Source organism: Crinia signifera, chromosome 8 (genome assembly GCF_055691185.1).
Source record: "Crinia signifera chromosome 8, ASM5569118v1, whole genome shotgun sequence".
In the NCBI taxonomy this organism is placed as follows: domain Eukaryota; kingdom Metazoa; phylum Chordata; class Amphibia; order Anura; family Myobatrachidae; genus Crinia; species Crinia signifera.
In genome coordinates, this window is record NC_139224.1 from 22,016,244 (window position 1) to 22,031,979 (window position 15,736).

The 15,736-nt window shown below is 47.5% G+C and overlaps 1 protein-coding gene across 1 annotated transcript in view; it reads right to left on the reverse strand.

Annotated features, from left to right (window-relative positions):
- The window catches only part of GXYLT2 (glucoside xylosyltransferase 2), a 28,489-nt gene extending 13,331 nt beyond the window's left edge, over positions 1-15,158 (reverse strand). Inside the window, exons 1-3 of the mRNA XM_083155972.1 lie at positions 14,741-15,158; positions 4,002-4,185; positions 964-1,095 (exon numbers count right to left, since the gene is read on the reverse strand). Coding sequence (XP_083012098.1) covers positions 964-1,095; positions 4,002-4,185; positions 14,741-15,015 — 591 coding nt within the window. The 5' untranslated portion in view covers positions 15,016-15,158. The remainder of the gene's footprint in view (positions 1-963; positions 1,096-4,001; positions 4,186-14,740) is intronic.
- Positions 15,159-15,736: the final 578 nt, after the last annotated feature.

The following is a 15,736-nucleotide window of genomic DNA, read 5'->3' on the forward strand; positions in this document are numbered from 1 at the left end:
GTCCAGGAGCACACAAATAAAAGTCAGTTATCAGTGACTTCTATATATCAGTGTTTCCATGGTACAGAGGGGAAACAGCGGCGGGGGTGTGTGTGTGTGTGTCGACATGTGCCGACAGGCGGTATTTCATGCCCTACCATCCCCTAGGGCATGGTGGGAGAATAAAATAGTACGCTGAGCGTAGTGAGGCACCGTGCCAGAAGAATGACGAGCACAGTGAGCCATGCGAGTGGACGCGGTGCTACGTTTTAGTGTTTTTGTTGACATTCCGGTTTAAAAAAAAAAACATGTTGACTTTTTTTCAATGTCCACCTTACCCAAGTCTACCTTCCTGCATGTTGACCTTAACTCACGTCGACCTAAATGCATGTCGACCTAATGATCCACACCCAATAGAATATTAGTGACATTACTGGTAGGTTAGTTTGAGTCCCCCTCCCCAGGATGAAAGATTCCCTTTAATTTTCAGGCCTACTAAAAAAAAAAAAAAAGAAGTGTTGAAGTTGCTGGCATAGAACTTAGCAGACATCAGCTTCTGCAGCACAACAGTTCCCATAAGCAGCCTGTGAAATCTAGCAAAGAAAAAAAAAAAACTCTACCACAAAGCCTGCAAGCTCCCCGCAACCTTTTAAATGATCCCATTGTTCCTCCTCTCTCTCTCTCTCGCTCTCTGATGGGGGGACCCTTCCTTCTTTGAATAGGTTGCCTATTCTTACTGGAGGAAGAATACAAGAGTCAGAATCAGTATTCCATATCCCGGGCCATCTCTGCACTCCTGGCAGGGGAACCAACCTCGTGACTGGCTCTTTAAAGCACAAACATCACGCAGAGAAGAGATCAGAAGCAGGGGAACATATGCTGGCCAGCAGAGCTTAAATGTAGCTTACAATAAACTCTCTGCTGCATATGCAGAAGAAGCAAGTTCTAGGTAACCAGACGCCGGAAGGAAAGGTAACCTCTTACCGGAAGGAAAAGTCGTTGTGAGGCGCAGGGCTTGAATAATTTCTTCCATTCTTGAGCGTTTCCAACGGAAAAAGAAATTGGGTAAATCTTGTAGTCAAACTTTCTAGATAAGGGGCGTGGCCATTCTGCAAGCTATGGGGGGGGAGAGAAATAAACAAAAGTATAGTTAGTTAATAACATTCCTCTGTAATCTGGTCACATTAAGAGTGCCCCTACTTCCTAAGTTATTATAACTGGGTCAACACCTTACTTAGAATAGGATCAAGTAGCGATATAGTTAAGCGTACAAGGAGATAGCTAGTATTGGGTAAATAAAGCCTTGTCTGCATTGTAGTGTTTATTCTCGCACTTTGCATCTTGCAAAACCCATGCAGTTCCTCTTCCCTGCCTGGGGGTGTAGCTCTCTGCTGTGGGGCTTCTAATACCCCAGGCAGTAAAGAGGAACCGCCTGAGTTTCGAAAGAAGCAGGGTGCTAGAATGAAGGCTCCAATGTGTTATTAACTTGATGTTCACACCTAACAGCTGCAAAAGAATTAACTAGCAGAGTTTACAGGCGATGGAAGAATATGGGCTGGATTCACTGAAGCACAGCAGCTGCGTTTGGAGGCAGCTGCTGTGAGTAAATATGCAAATTCTGCAGGGGCCATCTTGTGTAAACGGAAATATCCTGCCGGCTTCTGTGATCCGATGCTGCGTACGAAGACACAGCATTCGATCCCTCCAAGTGAACATTGGCTGTCTGAGTATCCCTCTGGTTACACAGGAGGGGCCGCTGCTTTCCCTCTGCCAGGGCCAGGAAATCTGGGACTTCCCCTAATATATAGAGGACCACAGCCGTGGGTTATAGTCTTCCTATAGAGGGGGAGTGCGAGCTTCATATTATTATGGTCAGATTTCACAGCTCGATGATAAATATGGATTCCAAAAATCTGTTTATATATAAAATCAGACGCGCACTGGGACTTATGGATGGCTGCAAGGTACTTGCTGTGTTATATTAGATTGTGTAGGATTATATTATATGGACTTGTCAATAAGAGAAGAAGCCCTAATAAATCTAATTTGAATTAAGCCAATCATCTTTTGTTATACAGATGTGTCCTCACACACTCAGCCTAAATACCCCAACAAACCTGACACCAGAGAACCAGCAGGTGCCAGGTCATTGGCTTCCTCCAAGTATATTTTTTTAATCTTTTACGCTCAAATTTGCATCTTAGTCGTAATGCGATTGTGACAAAACAGCTTCAGACTGCACTGATTCATTTGATAAGCGAAACTTGTATATCTGTGTGCAAGTCTGACCCTGTACACGAAGCACAACAAAACTATAATGACTCTGTAGCACTTAGATACAATTGAGACTCAGTCATACATAAATGTGTTGCACATCAAATCATTTACATACAGATTCAGACTCGCGCACAGATGTACCAGTGTCGCACATCACATTGATACAGATTCAGACTCAGTCGCGCACATCACATTGATACAGATTCAGACTCAGTCGCGCACAGGTGTACAAGTGTCGCACATCACATTGATACAGATTCAGACTCAGTCGCGCACAGGTGTACAAGTGTCGCACATCACATTGATACAGATTCAGACTCAGTCGCGCACAGGTGTACAAGTGTCGCACATCACATTGATACAGATTCAGACTCAGTTGCACACAGATGTACAAGTGTCGCACATCGCATCACATTGATTAAGATTTAGACTCAGTCGTGCAAGATGTACAAGTGTTGCACATCACTTAGATACAGATTCAGACTCAGTTGCACACAGATGTACAAGTGTCGCACATCACATTGATACAGATTCAGACTCAGTCGCACACAGATGTACAAGTGTCGCACATCACATTGATACAGATTCAGACTCAGTCGCACACAGATGTACAAGTGTCGCACATCGCATCACATTGATACAGATTCAGACTCAGTCCTGCAAGATGTACAAGTGTTGCACATCACTTAGATACAGATTCAGACTCAGTTGCACACAGATGTACAAGTGTCGCACATCACACCACATTGCTACAGATTCAGACTCAGTTGCACACAGATGTACAAGTGTCGCACATCACACCACATTGATACAGATTCAGACTCAGTTGCACACAGATGTACAAGTGTCGCACATCACTTAGATACAGATTCAGACTCAGTTGCACACAGATGTATAAGTGTCGCACATCATATCAGTACAGATGGGTGTTTTTTTTTAATCTAATTGCAATTAAGGTCCAAATTCCGGTGAAAAAGACGGTGCGAGCTAAGTTGTGCGAGCACTGGTGCACCATGACGGGCCGTTTAGCGCAACGGCAGCAACAGTGTACAGGGACATCTGTTTATAGGTTTTAGATAGAAAAATGGGAGTTCGCAGTAGAAGTAGTTTAACAATATATATTCCAGAGGAAAATGGGAAGGTTGTCAGTCAAAAGGTCGACTTGAGTTTTTCATGTTTTTTTTCTTTTTTAGACGACTTTCCACTACGGCGTGGCGGGAGACTAGAATAGTGTGCAGAGCGTAGCGAGCCCTGTGAGGGGACGCGGTACACTTAGACGTGTCCATGTCGACATTCTGGACAAAAAAAAAAACACAGGAAAAACTTGTGTCAACATTTTGACTGTCGACCTTCCCATTGTCAACCGAATGCTTGTGTCGACATTCCAACCAGGTCAAGCTTAGCCATGATGACCTATTTCAGGTGTCGACCTGTAACTGCCTTATACTAACTACACTGTACAAGGTGCTCCGCCTCTGGCCAATACCAGCTGGTCTCAGCAGCCAATCACGGATCACACTTAAGGTGGCCATACACACGCAGATTTATCTTCAGATCTGGCTGGTTGGAACAAAAACATCATTATGGATGACAGTTCACCATTTGCTTGGAAATGCTGGAAAACTGACAAACTGTCACTCATCCATAACCATGTTTTTGTTCCAACCAGCCAGATCTGAAGATAAATCTTACTAGTGTATGGGCACCTTAACACCTGGATTTAGGGATTATTCTCACTCACTGACCTTGTGTTCAAACTCTGGTTTTAGCGCATCCTCTGCAAAGATGTGGAATCGGATACTTTTCACGCTGAAGAGCACGGCAGATTTCAGCATGGTGACCGTCTCCTCCACCCGCTCCCCGCACGCCACCACCGCAAGGTGCATCCATTCCTCGGGGGCCAGCGCTATTGGCTTCCGTTCTGAGACTCTGCGGAAAGATTGCACTGGATTTATTACTAAGGAAATACCGTCCAAAGCCCAGCCTCAGGGCAGACTCGCACATGGCAGGAGACAATACTCTGAAGTCATTCAGCTGCATGTTATTCAGGGGGAGATGTACTAAGGTTACAAAAGTGATAAAGTGGAGATAGATAAATCACCAGGCAATCTGCTCATGGCCGCTACGTTAGTCACAGGCTGTGGGCCAGATGCATCAAGCTTCAAAAAGTGATAAAGTGGAGAGTTATAAACAGCCAGCCAATCAGCTCCTACCTGCCATGTTACAGGCTGCATTTGAAAAATAAGAGGTAGGAGCTGATTGGCTGGTTATTTATCACTCACCACGTTAAGGATTATAAAACTCCTGACATATGATAAATGGTGCAGCAACCAGTCAGCCCCCCAACTGCCATTTTTCATACGTATCACAGTTAGGAGTGGATGGCTAGAGCACATTTATCATTCACAATGAGTTTTATCACCCATTGATAAATGGGCCCCTTTAACTCTACTTTATCACTTTCTATAACTTAGTACATCTCACCCAGAGATGCCATAGCAACCCAGTGACAGACTGGGGCTGTGATTCGGCCACAACTGTGCAGGGCGTCAATCATGTTAGGAGTCAATTGGGCATGGCGTTGCGCACGGCCAGTGAGTTATTTTGTTTCTGTGCAGCGTAAATACTGGCTAATTTATTTTTACACTGCTATATAGATTTCTGTTGGAAGACACCTCCCCCAAATCTAAAGCTGGCGATACACTGGTCCGATTTGGCCACTTTTCAATGGATCGGGCAGAGAAATCGTGTATAAAAATGGCCAAATCACAGGGGTTTGACATTGGGGCTTAACTCTCTCTGCACAGGTTACATCTGCCCCACCTGCAGTGCACCATGGTTTTGTCCATTAGAGAAAGATTTTGCTTTTGAGATCCATGCTGAATCAGGCTCAATGTACGAAGACAATTTGTGCATGTGCTGCGTTTTACTGTGACCAAATGAATAGGGCCCTGGACAATCAAGGAGCGATGGATACCAAACATTCGCGGCGAGACCAATATCCTCCTGCATTCTGGGCTGTAATAAGAGTCTAATAGACATAATTGCTGCAACAGGAATTTGCTATTGTACTCTGCAGCTAATTCTATTTGGCTTATTCAAATAAAACTATAGTTTTTATTATATTATCAAACTCTGTATTTCAATATTACCAATTCGGGTGACAATGGGATCTAGTACCATTTTGTTTTTCCTCATGCACCAAGTGAGTTTTGTGGGGCAGGGAGCTTAAAGGGGGGACTAGGGAAAGAGGCAAAGGGGTGAGAGTATAAGGGAGGGGAATTCAGAATTCATGTGTAGTAACACACAGAGGGGCAGATGTACTAAAGGAGCCCATGCGGTACTTCTGGATCCCCTTTTTCCCTGCCGCAAGGAGGGGGTCCGACCCGGGAAGCTTACGTGCAGCACATATGATCTCCAACTCTGATCCGATGCGCACAGAGGAGACCGATAAAGGCCCTTATTCTGGTTCACTCGCAAAGGCAAATTCCTTCTGAAATGGACAAAACCATGTGCACTGCAGGTGGGGCAGATGTAACAGGTGCAGAAAGAGTTACATTTTAATTTGTTTCTGTGCAGGGTAAATACTGACTGCGTTATTTTTACACTGCAATATAGATCTCACTTTTAAGTAAAACCCCACCCAAATCTAATTCTATCTGCACAATTTACATCTGCCCCCCTGCAGTCCTTGTCCATTTCACAAGGTATTTGCTTTTGGGAGTGAACCAGAATAAGGCCCAAAGTACTGTCATTTTTCCAACACAGCCTGAAACATGGCAGTTAGGAGCAGATCGTTACTTTATCTCTCTCCGAGGCTTAGTACATCTCTCCCGAGATAATTAATTGCACTCACATCACTTACAGAAGGAACCTATTAGTACAACACAAGACTCCTCACCCCCTACCCCCTTCTATGTCCACAACAGGCAGAATTCCAGAGGATACACATCATATAGACACAGATACTTTATTTCAAAGCCAAAAAATGTGCCATATTGTTTTCATTCTCTAACTACAATGCAATAGATGGGACTTCCTCTCAGGCTCTGCGAACTCTTGTATAATCTCACTTGTATCAGTGATCTGAGGTTTTAAGTTACAAACAGGAAGATGCTGCAACAAAGCAGTGAGGAAGATGTGACACTAGGTCTCTCTGACCCATCACTGCAGAGGATTGCTTGTGGTACATGCAGAGGTAAACCCCCGCGTTGCCCCTCTGACCCCACAACGTGCCATTGCACAGGTCAGAAGTTCACCACAAATGTGGCTTCCAATATCTGTATGAGGAGGCAGAGCATCAGGTACTAGCCTAGAAGAGAGATAAAGACACTTCAGCTGACATCATGCGGGGGCGGGGCAGAGCGGTGCAGCGTCATTGGGGCGGGGGAGGGGGCTGCTCCAAGCACCGCCTCCTCCATAGTGTGAACGGGAAACTGGTCGCTCGACTCGATTAGCCCTTCTTTTTTACCAGTTTGTATTGCGAACCCGGTAATTAGGTGCAATGTGAAAGGGGTACGAGGGTCCATGTGCTGAAATCTGGCACCAAAAAAAACAAACTCGTGAGGAGGAGCTCAAGATGACATCGCCGACACGGGCGAAGGGGTTGCGCTCCCCCGCTTTGGTGGACAAGATGTTAATACATCTTGTCGATGTCCCTTCTTGCTTCGCCTCGTTAATGAGGCATAGCAGGAAGTGCTATAGCGGCGCGATAAGTGTCACTAGAATACATCTGGCCCAGTGTGAGATATGGTGCGGCCATAGAAATCAATGCTAATAAATATATATGAATGTGTGCGTTACCTTCTGGAATTAAACGGTTACTACTTCCCAATTACCACGCGGCGCCGTGTATCAATAAGAGCTGACAAGGCTTAGAGGTCTTAATTAAATTCCTGTTGCAGCGGAGTATAAATATTGAATGAACTCATTTATGTGAATTAGTATTTACCTTCCAGCTTTTAGGGTAACAACGTCAATTATTAAAAGGATCTGTTACGTGTTTAAACCTATATTCTGCGCTGCTGGATCAATGATTGAGTTCCACGTCTGCCGTGGACCCTGCCATCCGTACCTTAAAGAGACACTACACCACCACCCCCCCCCCCCCCCACAGTAGATACATAGGTAGGCTTACCATACTATCCCTTTTAACTGGGTCACTAATGAATTACACAGGTTTTCTTGCTGCTTAAAGCCAGGTGAAATGCTGATCTGAAGTCAACAACAACATGCATAGGAGCATCCATACAGTAGCTAGTCTGGTTTTAAAAAATATGGGCAACCCCTATTTGTTTGGTTCCCTGATTTTTAAAACAAGGACCGGCTCTTTGAGCCTGGGGCTGGTTATGCACGTGGGGCGGAAGGACCTCACGCCATGTTTTAAAATTATTTATTTAGTAATTTTTCGAGATTCTGGTGATGGAATACTCACCAATGTTGGCATTCCGGCGCTAGTCTCCTGGTGGAAGTCAGGATGCCGGTGTCTGTATTGTGACTGCCTGCATCCAGTAGCCAGGATGCTAAACGAATCCCATACTCAGTATGGCATGACGTGATAGCCTTCATTCTAGCACCCGCCATATTTGAAAACCCATGCAGTTCCTCTTCCCTGCCTGGGGTGTCGCTGTCTGCTGTAGTGCTCCTAGCACAGTGTAGTCTGTATATCAGCACTGATTTGCTAACCACACCTATGCTAGAAACACCACAGCAGACAGCGACACCCCAGGCAGGGAAGAGGAACTGCATGGGTTTTCAAATATGGCGGGTGCTAGAATGAACAAATATATATATATATATATATATATATATATATATATATATATATATATATATATGTAGCTCCATAAAATCCAGGTTGTTCGGCGGAGATGTGTGAAACCAAGTACCAACCAACCAGCTACTAACTGCCATGTTACAGGCTGTGTTGACAGTTGGCAGCTGATTTGTAGGTACTTTATCTCTACGAGTTTGGTACATCTCCCCATTAGAACCTTAATTAAACATTTCCTCGCAGCCATCTCATGGGATCCCTACCTTTCACATTGCCCAGCTACATGTAATTGATAAGGGAATTCCCAGCTTTACATTTACCTGCAGAGAAAACCGTAAGGATGCCAGAAAAGATGTATTTTTGACTAACAACCACCAGGAGGGAATAGGGGAAATCAAAAAGCACATTTATTTCCATTTTCCCGTGACAGATCAATCAATTCCTGCTGTATAAAGAGTTCCCTGCCTCCCATCTGCTCAGACAAGCTGTTTATCAAGTGTCATCCACTAACAGGGGCAGGGCGGAAAATCATTGATCCTGCTGCCGATTTTATCTATTCAGCAACTAGACAATTCTGCTCATAGATAATGATTAAACAGGCCGCGCTGTTGTGTACACTGACACCATACAAATCTCTGCTGATGGCTGATTGATTGGACTACTACACTGGAACCTGATCTGGCCAGCTAGGGGACCAGAGGACAGGCAGGAGAGGCGGACAAGTCACCTGACCCATAAGAGGTGAGATGACCAACGGGGGACAGGAGATATCAGACTGGGCATACATAGAAGGGGTGGACAGACTATAATATTATATATATATATATATATATATATATATATATATATATATATATGTTACTGATGGATGAGGCGCAGTCCGTGTCTTCTGATATATTGCGTACAGGCTGTATGTGCAAGCAAGATGCGTCCTCTCAGTAAATGGGGTGCACAGGCTGTAAACACTCAATATATGGGTTACGTAGGCTGCACCCACTCAGTATATGGTGTACACAGACTGCCCCCTCAGCATAATGGTGTACACAGGTGGCACCCAATCTGTATATGGGGTACACAGGCTACACCCCCCAGCATAAGGGGTACACAGGCTACACCCCCCCAGCATATGCGGTACACAGGCTGCAACCCTCAACATATGCGGTACACAGGCTGCAACCCTCACCCCCTCAGTATATGGGGTATACGGGCTGCACCCCCTCAGTATATGGGGTACACGGGCTGCACCCCCTCAACATATGGGGTACACGGGCTGCACCCCCACCCCCTCAGCATATGGGGTACACGGGCTGCACCCCCTCAGCATATGGGGTACACGGGCTGCACCCCCTCAGCATATGGGGTACACGGGCTGCACCCCCTCAGCATATGGGGTACACGGGCTGCACCCCCCTCAGCATATGGGGTACACGGGCTGCACCCCCCTCAGCATATGGGGTACACGGGCTGCACCCCCCTCAGCATATGGGGTACACAGGCTGCACCCCCCTCAGCATATGAGGTACACAGCCTCCCCCCCCCTCAGCATATGGGGTACACGGGCTGCACCCCCTCAGCATATGGGGTACACGGGCTGCACCCCCTCAGCATATGGGGTACACGGGCTGCACCCCCTCAGCATATGGGGTACACGGGCTGCACCCCCTCAGCATATGGGGTACACGGGCTGCACCCCCTCAGCATATGGGGTACACGGGCTGCACCCCCCTCATCATATGGGGTACACAGGCTGCACCCCCCTCAGCATATGAGGTACACAGCCTCCCCCCCCCCTCAGCATATGGGGTACACGGGCTGCACCCCCTCAGCATATGGGGTACACGGGCTGCACTCCCTCAGCATATGGGGTACACGGGCTGCACCCCCTCAGCATATGGGGTACACGGGCTGCACCCCCTCAGCATATGTGGTACACGGGCTGCACCCCCTCAGCATATGGGGTACACGGGCTGCACCCCCTCAGCATATGGGGTACACGGGCTGCACCCCCTCAGCATATGGGGTACACGGGCTGCACCCCCTCAGCATATGGGGTACACGGGCTGCACCCCCTCAGCATATGGGGTACACGGGCTGCACTCCCTCAGCATATGGGGTACACGGGCTGCACCCCCTCAGCATATGGGGTACACGGGCTGCACCCCCTCAGCATATGGGGTACACGGGCTGCACCCCCTCAGCATATGGGGTACACGGGCTGCACCCCCTCAGCATATGGGGTACACGGGCTGCACCCCCTCAGTATATGGGGTACACGGGCTGCACCCCCTCAGTATATGGGGTACACAGGCTGCACCCCCTCAGTATATGGGGGTATATACTCCATGCTGACAAAAAGGTTTTACCTTTTTCCTGTTATAAAGCTGTGAAAACACACAAATCATTTAAAATGGCGACGAGTCACACACTGGGTCGACCGCTAAAGGACGACAGGGCTGGAAAAACTCATGTCAACCTTCCTATTGTCGACCTGATGCTTGTGTCAACCTTGCCGAGCCTGTCGACTTATTTCATGTGTCAAACTCAGCGCCGGCGATCGTTAGTAGTCAGCCTAATGTACGTGGACCGTCACAGCGCCATCCCAGAGACCGCATCCCTCCAAAACATATGTCTTAAATAAAAATTGGAACATTGCACAATCCTGCATTATGCAGCCTGCCAGAGTCTACAGAGATGCGAGACGTTCCGCCAGCTCTGTAACAACGTGTAACTGGGGAGAACAGAGCAGAGAATTCCCATCTCCTAGTATCCGCCTACGAATGCTCCCGCTCAATCCCTTTGCAAATGAATCCTGGCTGCCACCGTGGTCACAAGACCACAGCGCCACATGAGCGGTGTGACTTAGATGCATGCACAGCGGATTACTGCTCAACTGCGACAAAAATCCAGATGTAACATCTTTCCGAATCAGGCCCAGATCAGGAGCCAGCATTATACAACTTCTCCCACCGCTTGAGAATCCGCATCGGTGCCCATCAGTGGCGGTTTCAGAGGAGGGGCTGCGGCACAGTCTATAATTCAAATAGGGGAGCCACACCCACTGACAGTAAGTCAGTTAGGAATGGCAGTTGGTGGTAGTTGCTTTGTCTCCCCTAAGCACAGCCCTACTGCCACTATCCCCGACCAGACATGCCAACGAATATGGGGTCTTTAGAGCCCAATGGGTCTTTTCTAAAACCAATTACATGACTTAGAGCAGTGGCTCTCAAACTCGGTCCTAAGGACCCCAGACAGTTCAGATTTTCCAGGTTACTCGGCAGGTACACTCATTACACACGGACACATTTTGCACGCACTCGAAACAGCGAGCGAAGGGGGGGGGGTGGAGAGACCCGGTGCGGGGGGCACCGGGTCTGACATCACCGGAAGTCTGATGCACGCCCATATCTGTCCCAGCGTACACGCATATGGAAGGGACTTAAAAGTCACTCTTATATGCGTGAGTCACTCTTATATGCGTGACCCTTCCACAACTTTCGATGGTCGGCGACCATTGAAAGATGTGGGAGGTTACCCGCAGCATGCAAATGGATGTTTATGCTAAACATCCATTTCCAGCCTGAACGGGTGAACCCAAGCTGCGAGGGGGTGGCGGGTGAGCGGACATTCGCAGGGTGGGGTTTGGTGGAATAGAGGCCTAATGAACACATACGCGTGACCAATGTTAGCACGGTTCCTTTCGGACCTCAAGTACATCTGTTGCAGCGTGTTGCTTGGCTGACATGTCTGTAATTCTTGGAACACATTATCATTCATGGAAACATGCTCTCACATCTTCACTAAGAAGGCATCTACTGTTAGCCACTTAAAATCAGTCTTCATTCTAGCACCCTGCTCCTTGTAAAATCCTTGCAGTACCACCTTCACGCCTGGGGTGTCGCTGTGGTACTTCAGGAACAGTCAGGTTTGTATCTCAATGCTGAGATACAAACCAGACTGTTGTAGAAACACCACAGCGGAGAGAGACACCCCAGGCAGGAAGGAGGAACTGCAAGGATTTTACAAGGAGCAGGGTGCTAGAATGAAGACTATAAAATGATCATTTATCACTTTCTGTGGCCACTGACTCTTCAGTGCGGCACGCGCATCATTTTGTGCACAGCTACATTACGATAATGGAATAAATACGTGATATTAAATAACGCACAATAATAATTACGCAGCCACACAAGGCTCATTACGCAACACTCAAATGCTTGGCTAAAAAGACCAAACATTTCTAGCACAGCGTAAAGTTGGACATTCTGCGGAGCCAAGAGGAGTTACAGAAGGATCCTTTCGCCAAAGCTGTACATCTGCCAAAGAGTAGATATTGGCCCAGTTAGGAATACGAACAGATCTATCAGGCTTTGTACAACACAAATATATGCCTGAACGTAAAACAGGATTGGGAGCTGGTAATAAATCAGCTGAATTTATGTTGTATGGTGTTCGGAGTCTATCTAGCGAGCAGGACTCCAGGCAGCAGGGGGGGGGGGGGGGACATTCGGCAGGGCGTCGTTTAACTGTTCGCTAAGCTGTGAGTATGGCCAGTTTAGGATTCCATCTGTAGAAGTGATAGCACAATTGCACACACAACCCAAATTAACATTACCACCAGGCCTAACAAGACTGATGATATCCTACATACCGAGTCAGATCTGTATTTCAGCAGTAAGATACAGATCAAACTGTGCTAGAACCACCACAGCAGAGAGCGGTTCCCCAGTCAGGGAAGGAGAACTGCACTGATTTTGAACGGTGCAGGGTGCTAATATGAACACTAATACCCCACATAGAGGAACATGGGAGTCTCTGCTGTTTGGGAGCAGACATACCCTGCCAGGCCTGTGTCCGGTCCTCACGCTGCCATAACACCCTGCAGATGTCCCAATATAAACACTGCACAGTAGAACATTGTTGTTCCCAATCAGTGCCATTGACAAACCTCCACTGTGCATTACATTGAAACTTCCCCAAGCTGTTACTCCTGGATAAGGACTGGGTGCAAGAGGGGCCACAACCAGGTGTGCAAGAGGTGCAGCCCCCATGAAATGTGCATTTCTGGTTACCGCTGAGAGCTTGGGGCGAGTCGCCCCAGGGGCTAAATTCTGTAGTACCAGCTCTTGATGCAGGAATGTAATCTACCAGGTATTGGACGGGGTCTGGCGCACAACCGGAATCACTAAACATACAGGGGGAAATTTACTAAGATGGGAGTTTTATGTCACATGGGCTACCAATCAGAGTGGGCTTCTTATTTATATAGCACCTACTAGAAGATAACAGATAGTATCTGATTGGTTGCCCATGGCAACATCCCTACACACTAGAAGATATTGGTCAGAATATCGCTCAGAAAGAACTTTCTGTGCTATATTGTAAACAATATCGCCTAGTGTGTATGCTATACATCATTAACAGCCGGCTCCCTTGTCCAGACCTCACTAACGATGCCCGCGCCATGGCCCCCTTGCGCGCGGTATCGGCAAGTGTGTATGTATGCACTTGCCAATGCCTGCTGTCCCCACCGCCACCAATATCGGCGTCGGCTGGAACCTTCTAGTGTGTATGGGCCTTTAGTAAATTTTCCTCACAGTGGGCCAGATGTATCAAGCTTCAAAAAGTGATAAAATGGAGAGTGATAAACAGGAAGCCAATCAGCTGCTACCTGCCATGTTACAGGCTGTGTTTGAAAAATGACAGGTAGGAGATGATTGGCTGGTTGTTTATCACTCTCCATTTTATCACTTTTCAAGCTTTGTACATCTGGCCCAGTGTCTTGTAGTTCTCCTTTAAAATTCAGTATAGATGTAAAAACAATATAAAAATGTATATACATGACGGCCCCTAAACATTACAGGTCACAATACTGTGAGCAGTGATCTCAGACACACAGATCGATGCAATCACTACTGTCATACCAGGCGAGATGTACAAAGCCTTGAAAAGTGATAAAGTAGAGAGCGATAAACCACCAACCAATCAGCTCTTACCTGTCATTTTTTAAACAGCCTGTACCATGGCAGTTAGGAGCTGGTCCTTTTTTACTCGCCGTTTCATCGCTTTTTCAAGTGGCACAAGGTGATTGTACATAAACAACATCCTCTTTCGTTTACGCAGAATTATAACGCCAATTCTCCACGCTGCTTAGTTATCCAGCCCCCAGGAGTCTCAGAGTAAAGACAGCTGTGCTAGTCGCCAACACAGATGTGCAGCTCGCTGCTCTGGTTACGCAAGGCGGGCACCATCGGTGCAATGCAAACTTTTATGCCAGCCAGTCAACTTTTTTGATGAAACTATATAGCACATGTGATGGCACTACAGAGACATTCCATAACCCATTTCCTCACCGACCAGGGAAATAATTCACTTAATGCAACACTAATCACCCTCTGTGCAGCCATTTAACATCAAGCACACTTCAGGGCTTTCTACTAGAGTGCAGGAAGCCTGTCTCCAAGAAGGATTGGCAATAAGATAAAGCTTCAGACAACTGCAGCGCCACAGCTGTGGGGAACTACTAGTCCCAGAGAGCCCTGACAGGCATTAATGCAAGGGACCAACAGATGCATAACCAATAGATGCTTGCAACAGTCATCAGACAGCCCCCCTGCTGCATGCATGATGAATGATTGACAGCTGTTATGCAAGATGTTCTGCAGCAGCTCTGCCCTCAGTTTGAGGGAGCTGAGGAGCCTGGAGGTCACTTACCTTGGCACTCTGACATTGCTCTTTCTCCTTTTCGGCCTGGGGTCTCTTTTGGGGATGTGACCCTCTATTGCCCTGAAGTGCACTGAGGTGGTGGGCTGCACCCTGCCATGTCCGGAAGGGGCAGCAGGGACTTTGGTTGCCCGGGTTTCTCTTACAGGGGGCTCCTCTGCACCCCCCAGCAGGAGATACAGGACCAGGATCCCCCCCAGGCAGAGCAGGCTGGCCAGAAGCTTGCAGTTGGTCTTCATGGTGCAGGGGTAATACGGGGCCCTCATCCCGGGCTCTCACCCCTGGGGGCTGCCGCCCTGTGCAGCATTCTGTGCAGCTTCCACCGGGAGCTCCGGGGCAGCAGCAGCACCACGTATCCGATTGTCAGGCCAGGGGAGGGGGCATAGAGGAGACCCAGCCGGAATGGGAGGAGGAGGAGGGAGCCTACCGTAATGTGTCTAGCTGCAGCGCCCTCTGACCACCAGTGTCTGTGAGTGTGACACAGGAGGAGGCTGGAGCTGCTGCCTGTCACACATGGGATCTGGTTACACAGCACAGGACACCAACTACTGACACTGACTGAGTGCTATATATACATTGCATCATCACTATGTACTCACCCAGTGTCACTGTGTCACCCAGCGTGTGTACTGTATACTGTGTCACCCAGTGTATGTAATGTATACTATACTGTGTCACCCAGTGTATGTAATGTATACTATACTGTGTCACCCAGTGTATGTAATGTATACTATACTGTGTCACCCAGCGTGTGTACTGTACACTATACTGGGTCACCCAGCGTGTGTACTGTATACTATACTGTGTCACCCAGCGTGTATAATGTATACTATACTGTGTCACCCAGTGTATGTACTGTATACTATACTGTCACCCAGCGTGTGTACTGTATACTATACTGTCACCCAGTGTGTGTAATGTATACTATACTGTGTCACCCAGCGTGTGTACTGTACACTATACTGTGTCACCCAGTGTGTGTACTGT